The sequence below is a fragment of the Microcaecilia unicolor genome, chromosome 2 (assembly GCF_901765095.1).
Source record: "Microcaecilia unicolor chromosome 2, aMicUni1.1, whole genome shotgun sequence".
In the NCBI taxonomy this organism is placed as follows: Eukaryota; Metazoa; Chordata; class Amphibia; order Gymnophiona; family Siphonopidae; genus Microcaecilia; species Microcaecilia unicolor.
In genome coordinates this window covers 461,165,652-461,182,505 of record NC_044032.1, presented here as the reverse complement: position 1 = coordinate 461,182,505, position 16,854 = coordinate 461,165,652, and the positions used below count along the sequence as shown (strand labels likewise).

General features: G+C 42.8%; 1 protein-coding gene across 3 annotated transcripts; it reads right to left on the bottom strand.

Annotated features, from left to right (window-relative positions):
• Positions 1-1,753: 1,753 nt before the first annotated feature.
• AP5S1 (adaptor related protein complex 5 subunit sigma 1) lies at positions 1,754-13,944 on the bottom strand. Of its 3 annotated transcripts, none has more exons than XM_030190986.1 (3): positions 13,871-13,944; positions 6,142-6,328; positions 1,754-5,165 (listed from the first exon to the last, which is right to left on the bottom strand). In XM_030190986.1, the coding sequence occupies exons 2-3, from the start codon at positions 6,306-6,308 to the stop codon at positions 4,739-4,741; spliced, it is 594 nt and encodes a 197-aa protein (XP_030046846.1). In that variant the 5' UTR covers positions 6,309-6,328; positions 13,871-13,944; the 3' UTR covers positions 1,754-4,738. The 3 variants fall into 3 exon arrangements, with proteins under 3 accessions (XP_030046846.1, XP_030046844.1, XP_030046845.1); XM_030190984.1 differs by having other exon boundaries at positions 6,142-6,324; positions 13,854-13,930; XM_030190985.1 differs by lacking the exon at positions 13,871-13,944 and adding an exon at positions 13,656-13,832 and having other exon boundaries at positions 6,142-6,324.
• Positions 13,945-16,854: the final 2,910 nt, after the last annotated feature.

Sequence of the window (16,854 nt, the reverse complement as noted above, 5' to 3'; positions counted from 1 at the left end):
TCAGTACCTCTCCACACTTATCTCTCCCTACACTCCTCCCCGGGAACTCCGTTCACTGGGTAAATCTCTCTTATCTGTACCCTTCTCCTCCACTGCTAATTCCAGACTCCGTTCCTTTTATCTTGCTGCACCATATGCCTGGAATACACTTCCTGAGCCGGTACATCAAGCTCCATCTCTGGCCATCTTCAAATCTAGGCTAAAAGCCCACCTTTTTGATGCTGCTTTTAATTCCTAACCCTTACTCACTTGTTCACTACCCATGTATCATTCCCACCTTTCCCTTATCTCTTATTTGTCCTGTTTGTCTGTCCTAATTAGATTGTAAGCTCTGTCAAGCAGGGACTGTCTCTTTATGTTCAAGTGTACAGCACTGTGTATGTCTAGTAGCGCTATAGAAATGATAAGTAGTAGTAGTAGTTATATTCATTATCAATTCAAGATTAAATCAACAATGAACACATGATATTATATACCCGATCATGGTCTTTCTTTGGTGTTTCTGGAACATAGACTGTAGAAGTCTGCCCAGCTCTGTCCAATTACTGGAGTTCCCGTAAAAGTCCACTCCAGCCTATCCGAATCAGTCCTGTCATTTGTGGGACAGACCATAAACGTCTGCCCTGCCCTGTGTCCTCGGGTTTCCAAATTACTGGAGTTTCTTTTCAAGCTCTCTCCAGCTCATCCTACAACCAGATTACTATATGCAGGACTCAGACCGTACAAGCCAAACCAGCCCCAGCCTGAGTTGATGCAGCCAGAGTTGCCATCTAAGCACCACTAGTGAAACCATCTAGTGAAACCATGTTGCCTCAGGTCCTGTAATTCATTGGATTCCAAAAGAACCTTTCTATTCTCTATTTTAAAAGCATTTCCATTAATTTACTTACCACAGAAGTCAGACTTACCATTGCTTGATGCTCAGGTCCAGACAAGCAAATGTGCTGTGTTCACAAGACACACCAGTAGTGGCTCTAGAACATGCAGGAGCTCCTTTCTGAGCACGTGCAATCACATGTGTTTTTCTCCTTTCTAGATGCAACAAGAGCCTGCAGCTTCAAGAATTTACAGGCACATGTAGAGCACAGATATCCAGTCTGCTTTGTGCAGCACATATACTGAATCTCATGCTCTGAATTTCTGTGATTCTATGGCTTTTCTTTGGACAGAGCTCTTCCCCTGTCCACAGTGCCTGTTCCACGGAGATCGACGTGCTGCATAACATTTGTGAAAATATAAATGTGTCTAGAGCTGAAAAAGGTTGGAAAATATCAATCTGACAAACCAACTGCTGTACAAATGAAAAAACAGAGCCCCCTAGAGCCAGGAGTGAAGAAATTGTGCAGTATGCAAAAGACAACTGTAAAATAATGAGAGGTTTAATCTTTGTGATATGGTCAGGATACAAACAGTTTGAGTCCCTTGTTTTTGCAGGTGGCAGGGCATTAACCCTCTCACACAACACATTTTATATAGGTTCTCAGCCAAAAAGCAACCAAGATCATCCTCAGTTCAGACCTTACATTAGATAAATAGAAAGTATTCATTTTCAGAAGCCTAGTATAGCAATCCCTTTTCCTCATGGCAAAATTTAACAACAACTGATGTGTCACTTAAATGAGATTAAACAGAATTGCTCTGGAACAGAACAGAAAGCAATTGAAGAAAAAGCATACCAGTTCTGCTTAATCTTGTAAAACACCAATAAAATGGTTCACAAAGCAGCTTAATTATATGTGGTTAAAACTGAAATATTTATAACAAATGTAGAAATGTCAGGCAATGCCATACTAGACTGACAACTCACATGACATTAATTAGTCCCTTCTCACCTAAACTAAAAATACTATGAATATTTAGCAGATGTTATACTGAAAATGAATACTTCTGAAATCTAATATTTTGCTTATTGTCTTCAGCTGCAATACAAGAGTGTGAAATGAACTTCTAGTCTTAAAACTGGAGCAGGAAACAAAGCGAGTAGCCAGTCCTTGGCTACCACAGTTCAATCCATTTTGAACAGCAGTTTCACATCTATATAGTGGATCCCTCAACTGGATCATAAAAATACATATAGATACAATTACTGCAGGGAGCGGGTGCAGCTTTGAAATGTTGTTTGAGATTATATTGTGAAATAAAGGTGGTATGTTTTTAAATAGTGGGAATGAGTAGGTGAATGTAAGATTATAGGTGGTTATATAATTGAATTAGTCACCTGATTTTTTATGTTTAATGATTTTTTGACTAAATATTGAATACAGCCGTTTTGTATATTTAAGAATACACGAGTGAATGGGATAAAAGTAAATATTAAAACATGAAAACTATGAATAAGAATAAAATAATAAAAACTAATTAATGACTGCAGACCATAAAAATGTATATGTATAGATAAAAATACAGGTTAAATGAAAAATAATGAGTAAAATAAAGTAGTTAGCAGACGTGACACAGGACCAATATTTTCAGACAGTATGCACAAAAACAAACTGTATAAAAAGAAAACTAGTCAAATCAAGTTCATTGTTTAAACCTGCTGGAGCTACCATATCAAATTTAAAAAAAAAGGTGCTGTTCCTCTTGCAGTAACAGTCATTCAATATCAACCCCACGTTATTTCTTAAGTATCTAAAACAAAAAACCTTAATATCATCCAGACTATACCCTAGTAAGTTCCAATGCTGAACTAACGGAGATTCCTGTTTGCACTTCCTGATGTTACTCTTGTGTTCTATAATTCTGTATTTGACCTTCCTGATGGCTTTACCAATATATAACAGTGAAGAGGGACATGTGATGATATAAATTACATTTTTTGTATTACAATCAGATGTGTGTTTCAACTTATGAGTTCTACCAGTGTGGGAATGTGTAAATCCTGTCAAGGATAAGGATGACAGACATACTGAACAATTCCACATGGTACATGGCCTCTACTGGTATTTTCCAGTGCGTTACCTTCTGGGAGAACAGATGGTGCTATCAGTTCTTTCAAATTCTTACTTCTGGAATGCGCAATGATCACGTTTTTATCTTTAAAGCACCGATGTCCTGAAAGAATGTTCCAATGTTTGTGCATAATTCTATTAATATCCTTAGAAATTACGTCTAGTACTGCTTTATAAATGATAAGTAGTAGTAGTAGAAAGATGTGAAAACCTCAAAGTGAAAACAAAATCAGGATTGGATCTTATATTTTTTGAAACCAAAAGATCCTCTCTGTGTGATGTTGTTGCTCGATTGAGCCCCTTTTTAATGCAATTTTCTGGATAGCCTCTGTCCATAAATCTTCTAGCCATGTCCTCAGATTATTTTTCAAATTCATCAAACGAGCTACGTGATCTCTTAAGCCTCAAAAATTGTGAAAATGGTAACTTTTCTTTAAGACCGTATATATGGTATGTCAAAGTGCAAAAAATTGTTTTTGTCAATGGGCTTTCTATAAATGGTTGTCTTAAATCCATAGGTGCCCTTTGATATGGTGATATCAAGAAATGTAATACTCTATAAAGCATATTGCATTGAAAACTTCAAATTGCAATCCAACGAATTTAACCATACCTTAAAGTCATGAAGCCTGCTTACAGAACCTTTCCCTAGCATAAATATGTCATCAATATATCGGCCCCAAAACCTGATTTGCTCATTAAAGGGATGGTTGATAAGAAAATTCTCTTCAAAATGTGCCATATACAGTACAGCAATTTCAGGTGCCATGGTAGCCCCCATGCCAGTTCCTTTAATCGGTTTAATTTACCATGAAAACAGCAGTAATTCTCTATCAAAGCTAATCTTGCCAAGTCTATTAAAATAGCAGTTGGAACACACGTTATGAGTTCTGCTATTGAGTATATCATGATTCACAGTGATATCTGCATCGAAATCATGTAACATGTTAATAATATGACTCGAATCACGTACCTAAGAACTAATTTTAGGAACAAAGGGTCTCAAAAAAGCATCCACAAAAATAGATAAAGGCTCCAAAACGGATCTAAAGGCAGAGACTATAGCTTTACCAGGAGGCTTAATGAGAGACTTGTGTACTTCAGGTAAAATGTATAGTGTGGGGACAACAGGCTGTGAAATTTCATTTATGTAATACATATTTTTCATAAAATTTAATTCATGTAATACATATTCATAAAATTTCATTATATTAGTTTTTTATTTACATGTTTATTTTATATTTGTTTATATTCATATGTTTAATAATGTTCATTTGCCTAGACCCCTGATGCAGATGTTTTTTTAGCTGAAACATGGACCGTGTTGGGTCTGATCAATAAAGTTAAGCTGAAACGTCCTTTACTTGAAGGCTCCTTGTGCTTCTTTGCTGGTTGCTTCTGCTTTGGATTCCCTCTCCTTTGTATTTTTAAAAATCTATTAAGCACATCAAGAAGGAGCCAGAGCAGCAAGTTATCTGTGCAGTACCGACTTTTAAAAACAAAAATTGTCTGGCTTTTGGTTTTATGTAATAGCCACAATAAAAAAATTGACACAAAGCTTTAACTGAAAAAAGGTCCACTGATTCTGTTACAATTCCTGAGCAAGCCTGAAAAAGAAAAAGGCACTGAACGATCCCATGTTCTAAATAAAACAGAAAATGTGTTATCTGTACAAAAAAACAAACAAACGTGTTTTCCAACAAAGCCACACAAGACATTAGCAATAGCCTAGAAATAAGGTCTTCAAGGACTGCAAGGGGAACAAATTGTTCATTGGTTCAGTCTCATTACTTGGCCATGCTGCTGTTCATCTCTTTTTCCAGTGCCAGGATAAACTGGTGGTTTAGAAAGAGTAACTGCCCATGAGGAAGAAATGTGTTAAGTATGGTTTCCGTCTTGTCTGCTTTCAAGATGACATCACTTCCCTGGCTCAGCAGCCTCAGATGCTCTATTAGATACTTCACTATCAGCCTCAAAGTGTCTTCTGCCAGAGTCAGATTATCGTACATATCACAGATGAGAACAAAGCCAAGAGACAGCACCCCCAGCCACAAAACTGTCTTGCATTCAAGAAATGGGTCACCAGGTGCTAGACTGAACACGCCAGACTCTGCATCCTGTAGATTGACAGTTTCTTCTCCTGGTAAGACAACAACTTCATAAACAGGTTTCTCCAAGGCTTGACGTGTCAAAATACAAGCTGATGTGACGTGTCTAAGAAAAAAAAATCCATTAAAGTGTTATTGGTAATTTAAATGGTTAAAATCAAGTAATCCAACTGGTCATAACTCTAACAACAACCCTTTAGCTATCCAAGTATGATACTGTAAATCATTTCATAAACAGCTCTAGCACAGAATAGAGAACTGCATGGGAATAGGGATTGCTGGAACCCTGCAAAACCCATGGGATTCCCAAGGGGATGGAAGAAGTGCTGCAGGATTCCCATGGGAACGTAATCAAAATTTCTGCTGATGCCAGAAGAGTCTTGGAATGTATTGAGTGAGGCAACTGGAATTCCAGAATGAGGCTTGGAACACACAAGAGACAACTGGAGAGCCAGAGAAAGGTTTGGAATTCCCAAGGAGGCAGCTGGGACACCAGACTGAGGCTTGGAATACCACCCAAAAAACTACAGGAGGCTGTTGATGTCAGGAAGAAATGGAGGTCTGTAAATAATAATGTTAACTCCTGTAGGTACAGGTGGGGATGGAATGGATCTTAGAAGGTATGGGTTAGATGCCAGTGGGGACGGGCGGGAATGGGTGAAATTTCTGCCCTCGTGCAAATCTCTAGCACAGAGCAGGAAAGCATGGTCACTATCTTTTTAAAGCCTCTAAAGCATATCAGGTTTTTACACACACAGTTTTTTCGTTATAGCAAAAAAATAAAAATAAAACACACACTATAGTAGAAAAGTGGGACCCTCTAGAAAATGCACCAGTAATACTTTAGCTAAAAATTTAGGGGTTGATATTCAGCACTATTTAACCGGGTAGGAGTTGATCTTATCCAATTAAATAGTGCTCATCAGCTTAGGTGCTGATAGTCAGTGGCACTAAACCAGAGAACAGGCCATTTATTTAAAAATAGAAAAGCAATGTTTGAAATAAGGCCTGATCACATTCATTTGTAAAGTTGATTGTTCCTTGGAAAACAAAATATCTAGTCATAACATCTTTTGCTTTACCTTGCCACAGCCAGCATCTGTTCTTTTCTCAGCAACCTCACCTTCTCCAGCTCTGCTGCTTGGTCAAATGTTTCCAAGCTGAAGGTTCGAGAATAGAGTACTCGGGTCAGATCTGCGTCACCACTGGGGCTGCAACCCAGGGTGTGAATCAGGAAACCATGAACCATGACCCTCAATGACAACCTAAAAGGAGGAAACAAAAGTAAGTGTTGCCTGGTACGCAATATTATTAAAAGAGTAAGGAGACAACACCATAGCTAATCAGGAGCCAGACTGCAAATCTACAAGATGAAGCAGACTTCCAGGAGTTAATAAGTGATACAGGTGATTACTTATCTATATTAAAAATCATTGTTCTGGATCCAGCAATATGCATTATCTTTTTACGGTGTACCACCCCTTCTACTCAAAATAAATAAAAATCCCTTACAGTTAACAGTGAATGCAACTTGCAAAACAGAGATAAACAGCTGTAGCAGTTAATTGTATTCCAGCACTACTTTCTTATCATAATAAATCAACAGACCTTAAAAATAATAGACACAAATTACAACATCTCCAGTTGAGTCCATGACTTCTGCAGCTATTAGAACGCCACAGGTTTGAAAATATATTTAGTGAAACATAATAAGTTTAGGAGTCTCTCTTCATAATTCCAAAGTATGGAAACGCCATTCTAACCTTCATAAGTACATAATTATTTCCTAGCTTTAACCTCTCTACCACAGCAGGATTAAGGCATTGGCAGACGAGGCATGTGCCTAAGGCCTAAATCTTAAGGGAGTGATGTTAGATAAGCTAATTCAATGGCTCCTAAGTCAGATTTTTTGAGGTGAGTTGTAACCAAGGAGGTTTAATTGACAGGAGACGGCATCAAGTGACAAGGCTGAAGCCACAGCCACAGCCACCATCTTGATACACTCATATCAAAGCAAGCTAAAGACTTACCTTGCACTTTTCCCCAATGGCAGGATAACGCTGTCACCTGCACCTTAAGGGAAGCTAGAGTCAAATCTTTATCAACGCCTTGCTGCAAAATGTCCAGTATCTCCACTACAGAAGCATAAAGAGGAGCAAGACCATGTTCAGAACACTAGCCTTCAAAAACTCGCCAAGTCCTGATACAGTTCAGGGACATCGACCAACAACGCGAGCAGAGCATGGTGGAGATGACCTGAAAAGAGTAACCCCTCTTCAATATGAGCGCTCATTCAACAGCCAGGCTGTAAGACAAAATCGAGCCGGGGCTGGATGAAAGATTGGACCCTGGACCAGAAGACCGACTTGATCCGGAAGCCGGAGCCAACTGAAGACACATAGGATCCTCATACCATGGCCTGCGAGGCCAATCCGGAGCCACCAAGATCATCGGACCCCCGTGCGCTTCGATCCTTTCAATCAGTCACCCCAGAAGAGGCCACAGAGGAAATGCATAAAGACCCTGAGGCCAGTGCTGAAGAACAGCGTCTATGCCTTCTGCCTTGACATCCTTTCTGCAACTGAAGCGAGGCACCTTTGCGTTGAGACTCATTGCAAACAGAACCAAGAGAGGAATCCCCCAGTGATCCGTTATCAAGCGAAATGCCTGCGGACTGAGAGACCACTCCCCCTGATTGAGAGTGCGCTGGCTGAGAAAATCCGCCTGGACATTCTCCACCCCCACTACTTGAAAGGCTGAGAAAGCAGACAGATGACACTGGGCCCAGGTCATGAGCTGTGCCGACTCCTGCTGCAAGAGATGACTTCTGGTTCCTCCTTCACAACTGACATGAGCCACCACCATCGCGTTGTCCAAGAGAATGCGTACAGCAGCTCTGCTCACCACAGAAACAAAGGCCTCCAGCACCAGACAAACCGCCCTGGTTTCCAACAGGTTGATAGGGAGGCCTCTTGGGTAGACCAAAAACCTTGAGCAAACTGTACCATGCAGTGGGCTCAGCCTCGGAGATCGGCATCTGTCATCACTACTATCCACTGAGGGATATCCACTGGCATGCCCTTGGTCAGATTGCCCATATGCAGTCACCAGAAGAGACTTCCGTGCTCCTGGGTCCACAGAGAATCCGTCTGTGGAGACCATCTGGATGAGAGGGAAGACTGAAGCGTTCTCATTTGGGCTCTGGCCCAAGGGACTACTTCTATCATTGCCATCATGGAGCCTGGACCTGCAGATAATCCCGAGCACAGGGAGCGTGCTGGTGCAACAGGTTCTGAATCTGGGACCGTAGATTGAGAATTCTGTTCGGGGGAAGAAAGATCCGACCTCGTGCCATGTCGAAGGACACTCAAGTGCTCCAGGGACTGAGAGGGGATCAGACAACTCTTGGCAAAGTTGATAACCCAGCAGAGAGACTGCAGAAACTGAACTACCTAAGCCGTGACCCTCACACTCTCCTGATATGACTTTGCCCGTATCAACCAGTCGTCCACGTATGGATGAACCAGAATACCCTCTTTCCTGAGAGTGGCCGCCGCCACCACCACCATTACCTTGGTGAACATGCGAGGAGCTGTAGCCAGAACAAACGGGAGAGCCCGAAACTGAAAGTGATGCCCCCAGCACCGCAAACCGAAGGAACTGCTGGTGATGGGTCCGGATAGGAATGTGTAGATACACCTCCATTAGATCCAACGCTGTCAGAAGCTCCCTGTCCTGACAGCGACAATAACGGACCGAAGGGTCTCTGTCCGGAAGCTGGAAACTTTTGAGGGCCTGATTGACCGCCTTGAGATCTAAAATGGGCTGAAAGGAACGTTCCTTCTTCGGGACCACAAAGTAAATTGAATAACAGCCCTGTCTGACCTCTGAGGACGGCACGGGACAAATAGCCCGAAGGTCTAAAAGCCTGAGGAGAGTGTCTCCTACCGCACTCACTTTGAACCGAGACCAGCAGGGGAACTCCAAGAAGGCGTCTGCAAGAGGCCACACAAATTCTAAGGCATACCCATCTCAAATAACTTCTAACACCCATTGGTCGGTGGTAATCTGGGCCCACCTCTGAAAAAACCGGGAGAGCCCAGCCCCCACTGGAATCAGAGGAGAGTCCCACGCACCTTCATTGAGAAGAACAGGTAGGAGACTGGAAAGAGGCTCTAGAGTCTTGTCCCCCACGATGGACTCCACGAAAGGACTGAGATCTCTGGAAAAACCTGGACATCTGGGATCGGACTCCCCTCTCAGACCGAAAATGGCAAAAATCACAACCCCGCCCTCTGGAAACTGACGAGCCTCGGCCAGCTGCCCTGGCCCTATCCTCTGTAAGATGAGGTACTTTAGTATCCCTTACGCTACAAACTAATTTGTCCAACTCGTCCCCAAACAAGAAGGAGCCTTTAAAAGGAAACTTACTCGACTTAGACTTGGAGGCTGCATCCGCCAACCAACTCCTCAACCACAGAGAATGGCGAGCCACTATGCCCAAGGCCATGGATTTGGAGGAAGTTCTCAACAAATCATACAAGGCATCTGATAAAAAAGCAAGCCCATCTCAATTCTGGCCATTTCCGCATCTATGGAAGACAAATCGTATGACTCCTTGTCCAAGACTCGTTCGGCCCTAGCTAACAAAGAACCACAGATAGTCACCTGAACCGCCAAGGAAGAAACATCAAAGCTACTCTTCAAAAGAGCCTCCACCCTTCAATCCTGAACATCCCTAAGAGTCATACCCCCATCGATAGGGACTGTATTATGCACAGTGACCGCTGAGACCACCACATCCACCAAGGGAATCTTAAGAGGGACCTATCCCGGAACCAGATAAAGACGCATCATGGACCTGGCTAAGCGAAAGAGAGAATCCGGCACATCCCACTGCTCCTGAATAATGTCCCCAATATCCTGGTGCCTAGGAAAGGTCTTACCCGAGCACCTAATGCCCTTGAGTAGCAGGTCCATCTTACAGACCCCTCAGAAACTGCAGGTTGCTCATCCTCAAAACGAAGAGTAGAAGCTACTAAGGAGATTAACTCCTGAAGATTGTCCTTATGGAAGATCCACACCACTGAGGGATCCTCACTCATGAGCAAGGAATCTGTACCTGACTGTGCTGACAGCGGATCCTCCAACTGCTGATCTTCCAAGCCTTCCATTTCCTCCAAGGAAGGCATATCCAATTCTGGATCAGAGAGCTGTTCCTCCTGGAGATCCCAAGACCCCCAAGCTCCCTTCATAAGTACATAAGTGCATAAGTATTACCATACTGGGACAGCCCAAAGGTCCATCAAGCCCAGTATCCTGTTTCCAACAGTGGCCAATCCAGGTCACAAATACCTGGCAAGATCCTGAAAAAGATGCTACTTATCCCAGAAATAGTGGATTTTCCCCAAGTCCAATTTAATAATGGTCTATGGACCTTTCCTTTAGAAAGCCGTCCAAACATTTTTAAAACTCTAAGCTAACTGCCTTTACCATATTCCCTGGCAACGAATTCCAGAGTTTAATTACAAGTTGAGTGAAGAAAAATTTTCTCCAATTCGTTTTAAATTTACTACTTTGTAGCTTAATCGTATGCCCCCTAGTCCTAGTATTTTTGGAAAGCATAAACAGATGCTTCACATCTACCCATCCCACTCCTCTCAATATTTTACAGACCTCTATCATATATCTCCTCAGCCACCTTTTCTCCAAGCTGAAGACCCCCAGCCGCTGTTGCCTTTCCTCACAGGGAAGTCGCCCCATCCCCTTTATCATTTTCGTTGCCCTTCTCTGCACCTTTTCTAATTCCACTATATCTTTTTTGAGATGCGGCGAACAGAATTGAACACAATATTCGAGTTGCGGTTGCACCATGGAGCGATACAAAGGCATTATAACGTCCTCATTTTTGTTTTCCATTCCTTTCCTAATACTTAACATTCTATTTGCTTTCTTAGCCGCCGCAGCACACTGAGCAGGTTTCAGTGTATCATCAACGACATCTAGATCCCTTTCTTGGTCTATGACTCCTAACGTGGAACCTTGCATGACGTAGCTATAATTCAGGTTCCTCTTGCCCACATGCATCACTTGCTCACATTAAACGTCATCTGCCATTTAGACACCCAGTCTCGTAAGGTCCTCTTGTAATTTTTCACAATCCTCTCACAATTTAACGACTTTGAATAACTTTGTGTCGTCAGCAAATTTAATTACCTCACTAGTTACTCCCATCTCTAGGTCATTTATAAATGTTAAAAAGCAGCGGCCCCAGCACAGACCCCTGGGGAACCCCAATAACTACCCTTCTCCAAAGTATCGGCCTGCTTATCCGACATTGCTGCCTGGATGTCCAACCGCCACCTGAAACTGAAAATGGCCAAGACCGAGCTTATTGTCTTTCCACCCAAACCCACTTCTCCTGTCCCTCAACTCTCTATCTCAGTTGATAACACCCTCATCGTCCCCGTCTCATCTGCCTGCAACCTCGGAGTCATCTTAGACTCCTCCCTCTCCTTCTCTGCGCATATCCAGCAGATAGCCAAGACCTGTCGCTTCTTCCTCTATAACATTAGCAAAATTCGGCCTTTCCTCTCTGAGCACACCTCCCGAACTCACATCCACTCTCTCATTACCTCTCGCCTTGACTACTGCAACCTACTCCTCACTGGCCTCCCACTTAGCCATCTATCCCCCCCTTCAGTCCATTCAGAACTCTGCTGCACGTCTTATCTTCCTCAAGTCACTTCACTGGCTTCCGATTAGGTACCGCATACAGTTCAAGCTTCTCCTACTAACCTACAAATGCACTTGATCTGCAGCCCCTCCCTACCCTCATCTCCCCCTACGTTCCTACCCGTAACCTCCGCTCTCAAGACAAATCCCTCCTTTCAGTACCCTTCTCCACCACCGCCAACTCCAGGCTCCGCCCTTTCTGCCTCACCTTACCCCATGTTTGGAATAAACTCCCTGAGCCCATTCGCCAGGCCCCCTCCCTGCCCATCTTCAAATCCTTGCTCAAAGCCCACCTCTTCAATGTCGCCTTCAGCACCTAACCACCTACCTCATTTCGTCCTTTAGATTGTAAGCTCCTTTGAGCAGGGACTGTCCTTCTTTGCTAAATTGTACAGCGCTGCGTAACCCTAGTAGCGCTCTAGAAATGTTAAGTAGTAGTAGTAGTAGTAACCAGTGAAGTTTAAAACTGTAGTAACAACTAACACCACTAACCATTGAATTAAACACATTGGAGGCTCCCTCATGACCCCAAAACCACAGGGCCTCTGCCCCATCAAATCACTAATTCAGCGGGCCTTTTATAAAGGCACACTAGCGTTTTTACAAAAACCGCCTTAAGAAAACAGGAGACTGCCTTGACACAGCATATTGCGAAACATGGATCTATGTCGGTGAATCTGGGTCTCCATTATGCACATGATGCCTAACAGCTTGAAGATAAGTACAAAAACTGAAATAGATATTAAGTTTAATGTTAACTGATGTAAGCAAAAAAAAGCCTTGAAAAATATAAGCAAATAGAAAGGATCGATGAGGATTACGGTACTACCTGTGAAATATGCTTGGCTCATATTAGCCACTATAGAGGTAGTTACGCGGGTCTGATGATCCCACAAAAGGGTCTCTGTTGAATTAGACCATGATACTTCGCATATTATTAAAGTGAGAACTGAAGCTGATTATAATAAGATAGGTGATTGATTTACTCCCTTCATTAATAATATATATATATGCCTCGTGAATACGTTGCATATATTCCTATGGGCTTCTCTAGCGTTTAGCGCACACTAAAAACACTACCGAATCTTTGTAAAAGACCCCCTCAGTTAGTAGATGGTAGGGTAGTTGTGGGGGGGGGGGGGGGGGACAGGGTTCTAGTTGTATCCTTGTTCCTAGCCTGGTTTTATTAGGTTTGGAAATGTAACTCCAGTCCCAAGTCATCTTTCTTGGGCTACTCTTAATTTGTGGTGCTGTGCTAGTGTGAGCCATCCCTAGCCTGGGAGATCCGAGTCCAGCACCAAGTGGCACAGCACCATAGATTAACATTAGCCCCAGAAACAGGAGCTTACTTAACTCCACTTCTAACCCAGGAATTAAGTTTCCAGCATTGGAAGTAAGCTAACAGTTGAGCCTTACCACACTTACATAAATTGGGGTAAAATAGCAAAACCTTTCAATAATATGGTATTTGAATATAGATGTGCTCATTTTAGCACAACTTTTTAGTTTAAAATACACAAAAGAAGTTATTTTAAGACTTAATAAGCTTTTCTTTCATAATAGTGCACTAAACCTTGTAGCAATCTGATATACTCCCCAGAGAACTATGTACAAAATGCTCAAACTTTTCTGCACTTTTTTTGTCTGCAATATTCTACACTGCCTTTTTTTTTTTTTTGTCTAGAGTAGCCCCATCATAAAGGTGTAGCTTTTCTGTACCCCCAGCCTGATTCCCGATCGCCACCAAGGCTTTCTTCTTGTGGAGAGAAGGGGGGAGGGGGTGTAACATGACCAACTACAATGAGCCGGTTACCCCCTCCCTAGACTTGAGCTGCCCTCTTTCTCCAGGCTGAACACTCACCAAATTTCATTCTCTCTCTCCCCCTGTGCACTCACAGCTCTCTCTCAAACCCGATGCCAGCCCTCGGTCCTACACAGCCATAGCTCAGGTACCAAATCACGCCCCTCTGCATTCATCTGTCCCTCTATGTTCCACTCTAGTGGTCCGCGATAGGGCACATGTCCCTCAACCCCCCCCCCCCCCGGATCAAACTCATACCTAAGGTCGCTCACTAACAATCCCCCAGTTTTACTTCTTTCCGATGACCCGCGTGACCTGACCGTCCACTCCCCACGATGCACTCAAAGAGGTTTGTTGATTGAGATCAGGAGACGGCATGACGTCAAAACGTTGAAGCCACTTAGGATAGTCGGTATTTCCCCTTCCGCGCAGCCGTCCTTTTGCGTCCACTTAAACAAAGCAAGCAAACCTGTGAGCTACTGCATCCGCATTCTTTATTGTTGATTTAATCTCACATATTTTCAAACATGCCGGCTCGAGCAGCATACGGATGTACACTGAGAAAGTATAATAACGGAATACCGTTTCATAGGTAGAGTAATCAGTGTGTCATTTGAAGGGGCTAGTTATAGGGACACCCTAGCATGTGTTATATTCTGCAGAGATTTTTTTTTAATCCTGGTAAAGGCCGTAAAGGCCACTAAAACATAATGTTATGAGAATCAGGTGCTCAACATTCAGAGTTTCTATTTATTTGTTTGTTTGTTTATATCCCACATTAAAAATGAATCAGATTGAAATCTGGTAGCATTTAAAATCTTGTTTTTTTTTTCCTGTGCCTAGATCAAAAGAGAAAGATGGTTTGTGGGAAGTTGCTAAAAATGCACTTAATAATGTTTATTACTACTATTTCAAAGAAAAAGATATTAAATGATGAGGGCAGAGCTGCCTTCATGCAGAATTCCAGAATCAGTCTAAAGGCCCTGTTTACTGAGGTGCATTAATGTTTTTAGTGCGCCTACACTTAACCATGTAGGTACCTATAGGGATTTTGCGGGCACGTACATGGTTAACGGATGTTAAAAATGTTAATGCACCTATAAATCTGCTTAGTAAACAGGGCCCTAAATGCAGGGCCGGTCTTAGGCAGGAGCAACAGGAGCGGTCGCACAGGGCTTCATGCCTCCAGGGGCCCCGCGGCGATTCCTCTCGCTCCCTGCTATTTGATCATCAGCTTTCATTCCAGCCGCCCTGCATTTAAAAAGTTGCAGCGGCAGCAAAAAAGCAGGCTCACGTCTAGCCTTTAAGCCTTTCCTTCTCTCTCAGTGAACACTGTGCTGCCTTTCTCTGATGCAATTTTCTGTTTCTGGTTTCTGCGAAGTCGGCACAGTGCACACTGAGAAAGAAGGGAAGCCTGCTTTTTTGCTGACGCTGCCACCGCTGTGACTTTTTAAACGCAGGGTGGCTGGAAGGAAAGGAGGGCTGTGGAAAACTGAGGGCACAGGTGGGGCTGGGAACTGAAACTTGGGGGCTGAAAAGGGGGGTAAGTTAAGTTGGGGGTGGGCAAGTCACTGGACATGGAGGGGAGGGTAGAGGAGAATCGCTGAACATGGATGGGAGGGGAGGGCAGAGGAGAATTACTGGACATGGATGGGTGGGGAGGGCAGGGGAGAGAGGAGAGTTGCTGGGGAGAGAGGAGAAATGCTGGACATGGATGGGAGGGGAGGGCAGGGGACAGGAAAATCACTGGATGTGGATGAGAGGGGAGGACAGGGGGCAAAGGAGAATCACTGGACATAGATGGGAGTGGAGGGCAGAGGAGAATTGCTGGACATGGATGGATGGGTGGGGAGGGCAGGGGAGAGAGGAGAGTTGCTATGGATGGATGGAGGGGAGGGCAGGAGAAATGCTGGACATGGATGGAGGTGAGGGAAGACAGGAAGGAGATGCACATGGATGGAGGGGAGAGGAGACATTCTGGACACGGATGGAGGAGAGGAGAAAGTTGAAATGCTGGATATGGATGAGGAGAGGGAAGAGAGAGGACGTGAGATGAAGTGAGATGAACATGGATGGAGGGGAGGAGAGAGAGGAGAAATGCTAGACATGGATGGAGGAGAGGGAAGGGCGAGGAGGGAGATGCATATGGATGGAGGGGAGGGAAGAAAGAGGAAGGAGATGCATACTGATGGAGATGAGGCAAAAGAGGAGAAAAACTGCACATGGCTGGAGAAAATAGGCAAAAGCTGGATCCACTCTATACCTCCTCCAGTCAAGTCTGTGGAGGACCCAGCTTTTACCTATGGATGTAGGGCAAGAAATGAGGAGGGAGACAAATAGATATTTTGTAGTTGAAGGGTTAACCGCTACAATGTTATGGATTTGTATGCTTTTGTTTATTTTTTCTTAATCAAAATTTACAAAAAAAGAAAGAAATAGAAAGGTAGCCCTGGAAGTGGAGTTAAGGGAGCAGATAGAGAGCAGTAGAATCAGAGATTGGGACCAACATGATCAGAAAAACAAAGTCACAAGACAACAAAGGTTGAAAAAATCATTTTATTTTCATTTTAGTGTTTGGAATATGTCCAGTTTGAGAATTTGCATCTGCTGTCTTATTTTGCAGATTTGGCACAGTATAAGTCATCACAAGGACAAAATATAAGAAAACCAATGGACTGCATTAGGGGCTTGTAGCCCATTTAGTTATGTTTCAACAAATGAGAGAGCTGCATGAAAGAAAATATTTATTTTTATTATTTTGACTTATGAAAACCACTTGTTCCTGAAACATGCTAAAAAATACAGAATAATCCATTTGTACAAAAGAGATGAGGTGAACATGTGATTCCATGTGCCCCAATGAAAGGAGAGTTTAATTTTATTTCCAATCTTTATAACACCAGGCTTCCCAAAGCAGCTTACAACAGTTAAGATGAACTCATCAGTAAACAGGATATCTTCACTGAAATTTGACCATATATTACTGTATTGTATAGAACAGTGTAGAAAAATAAGAACAAAATACAGCCTTTATTAGTGCTGTTTCCACCAGCTACAATCATTTTTTTAAGCTGTTTTAGTGATATTCAGTTTTGATTTCATGATATTTATATCTGCATAAGGGACACTTACAAATAAATTAAAAAGCTGTCAAATAAATTTTAAAAAATGTATATTTTGTCCTATCCAACTGGAACTGCTTTTGACTTTTTACAGGTGGACCACGCATAGGCAGTCCATTATTTCTAATAATCTTTTA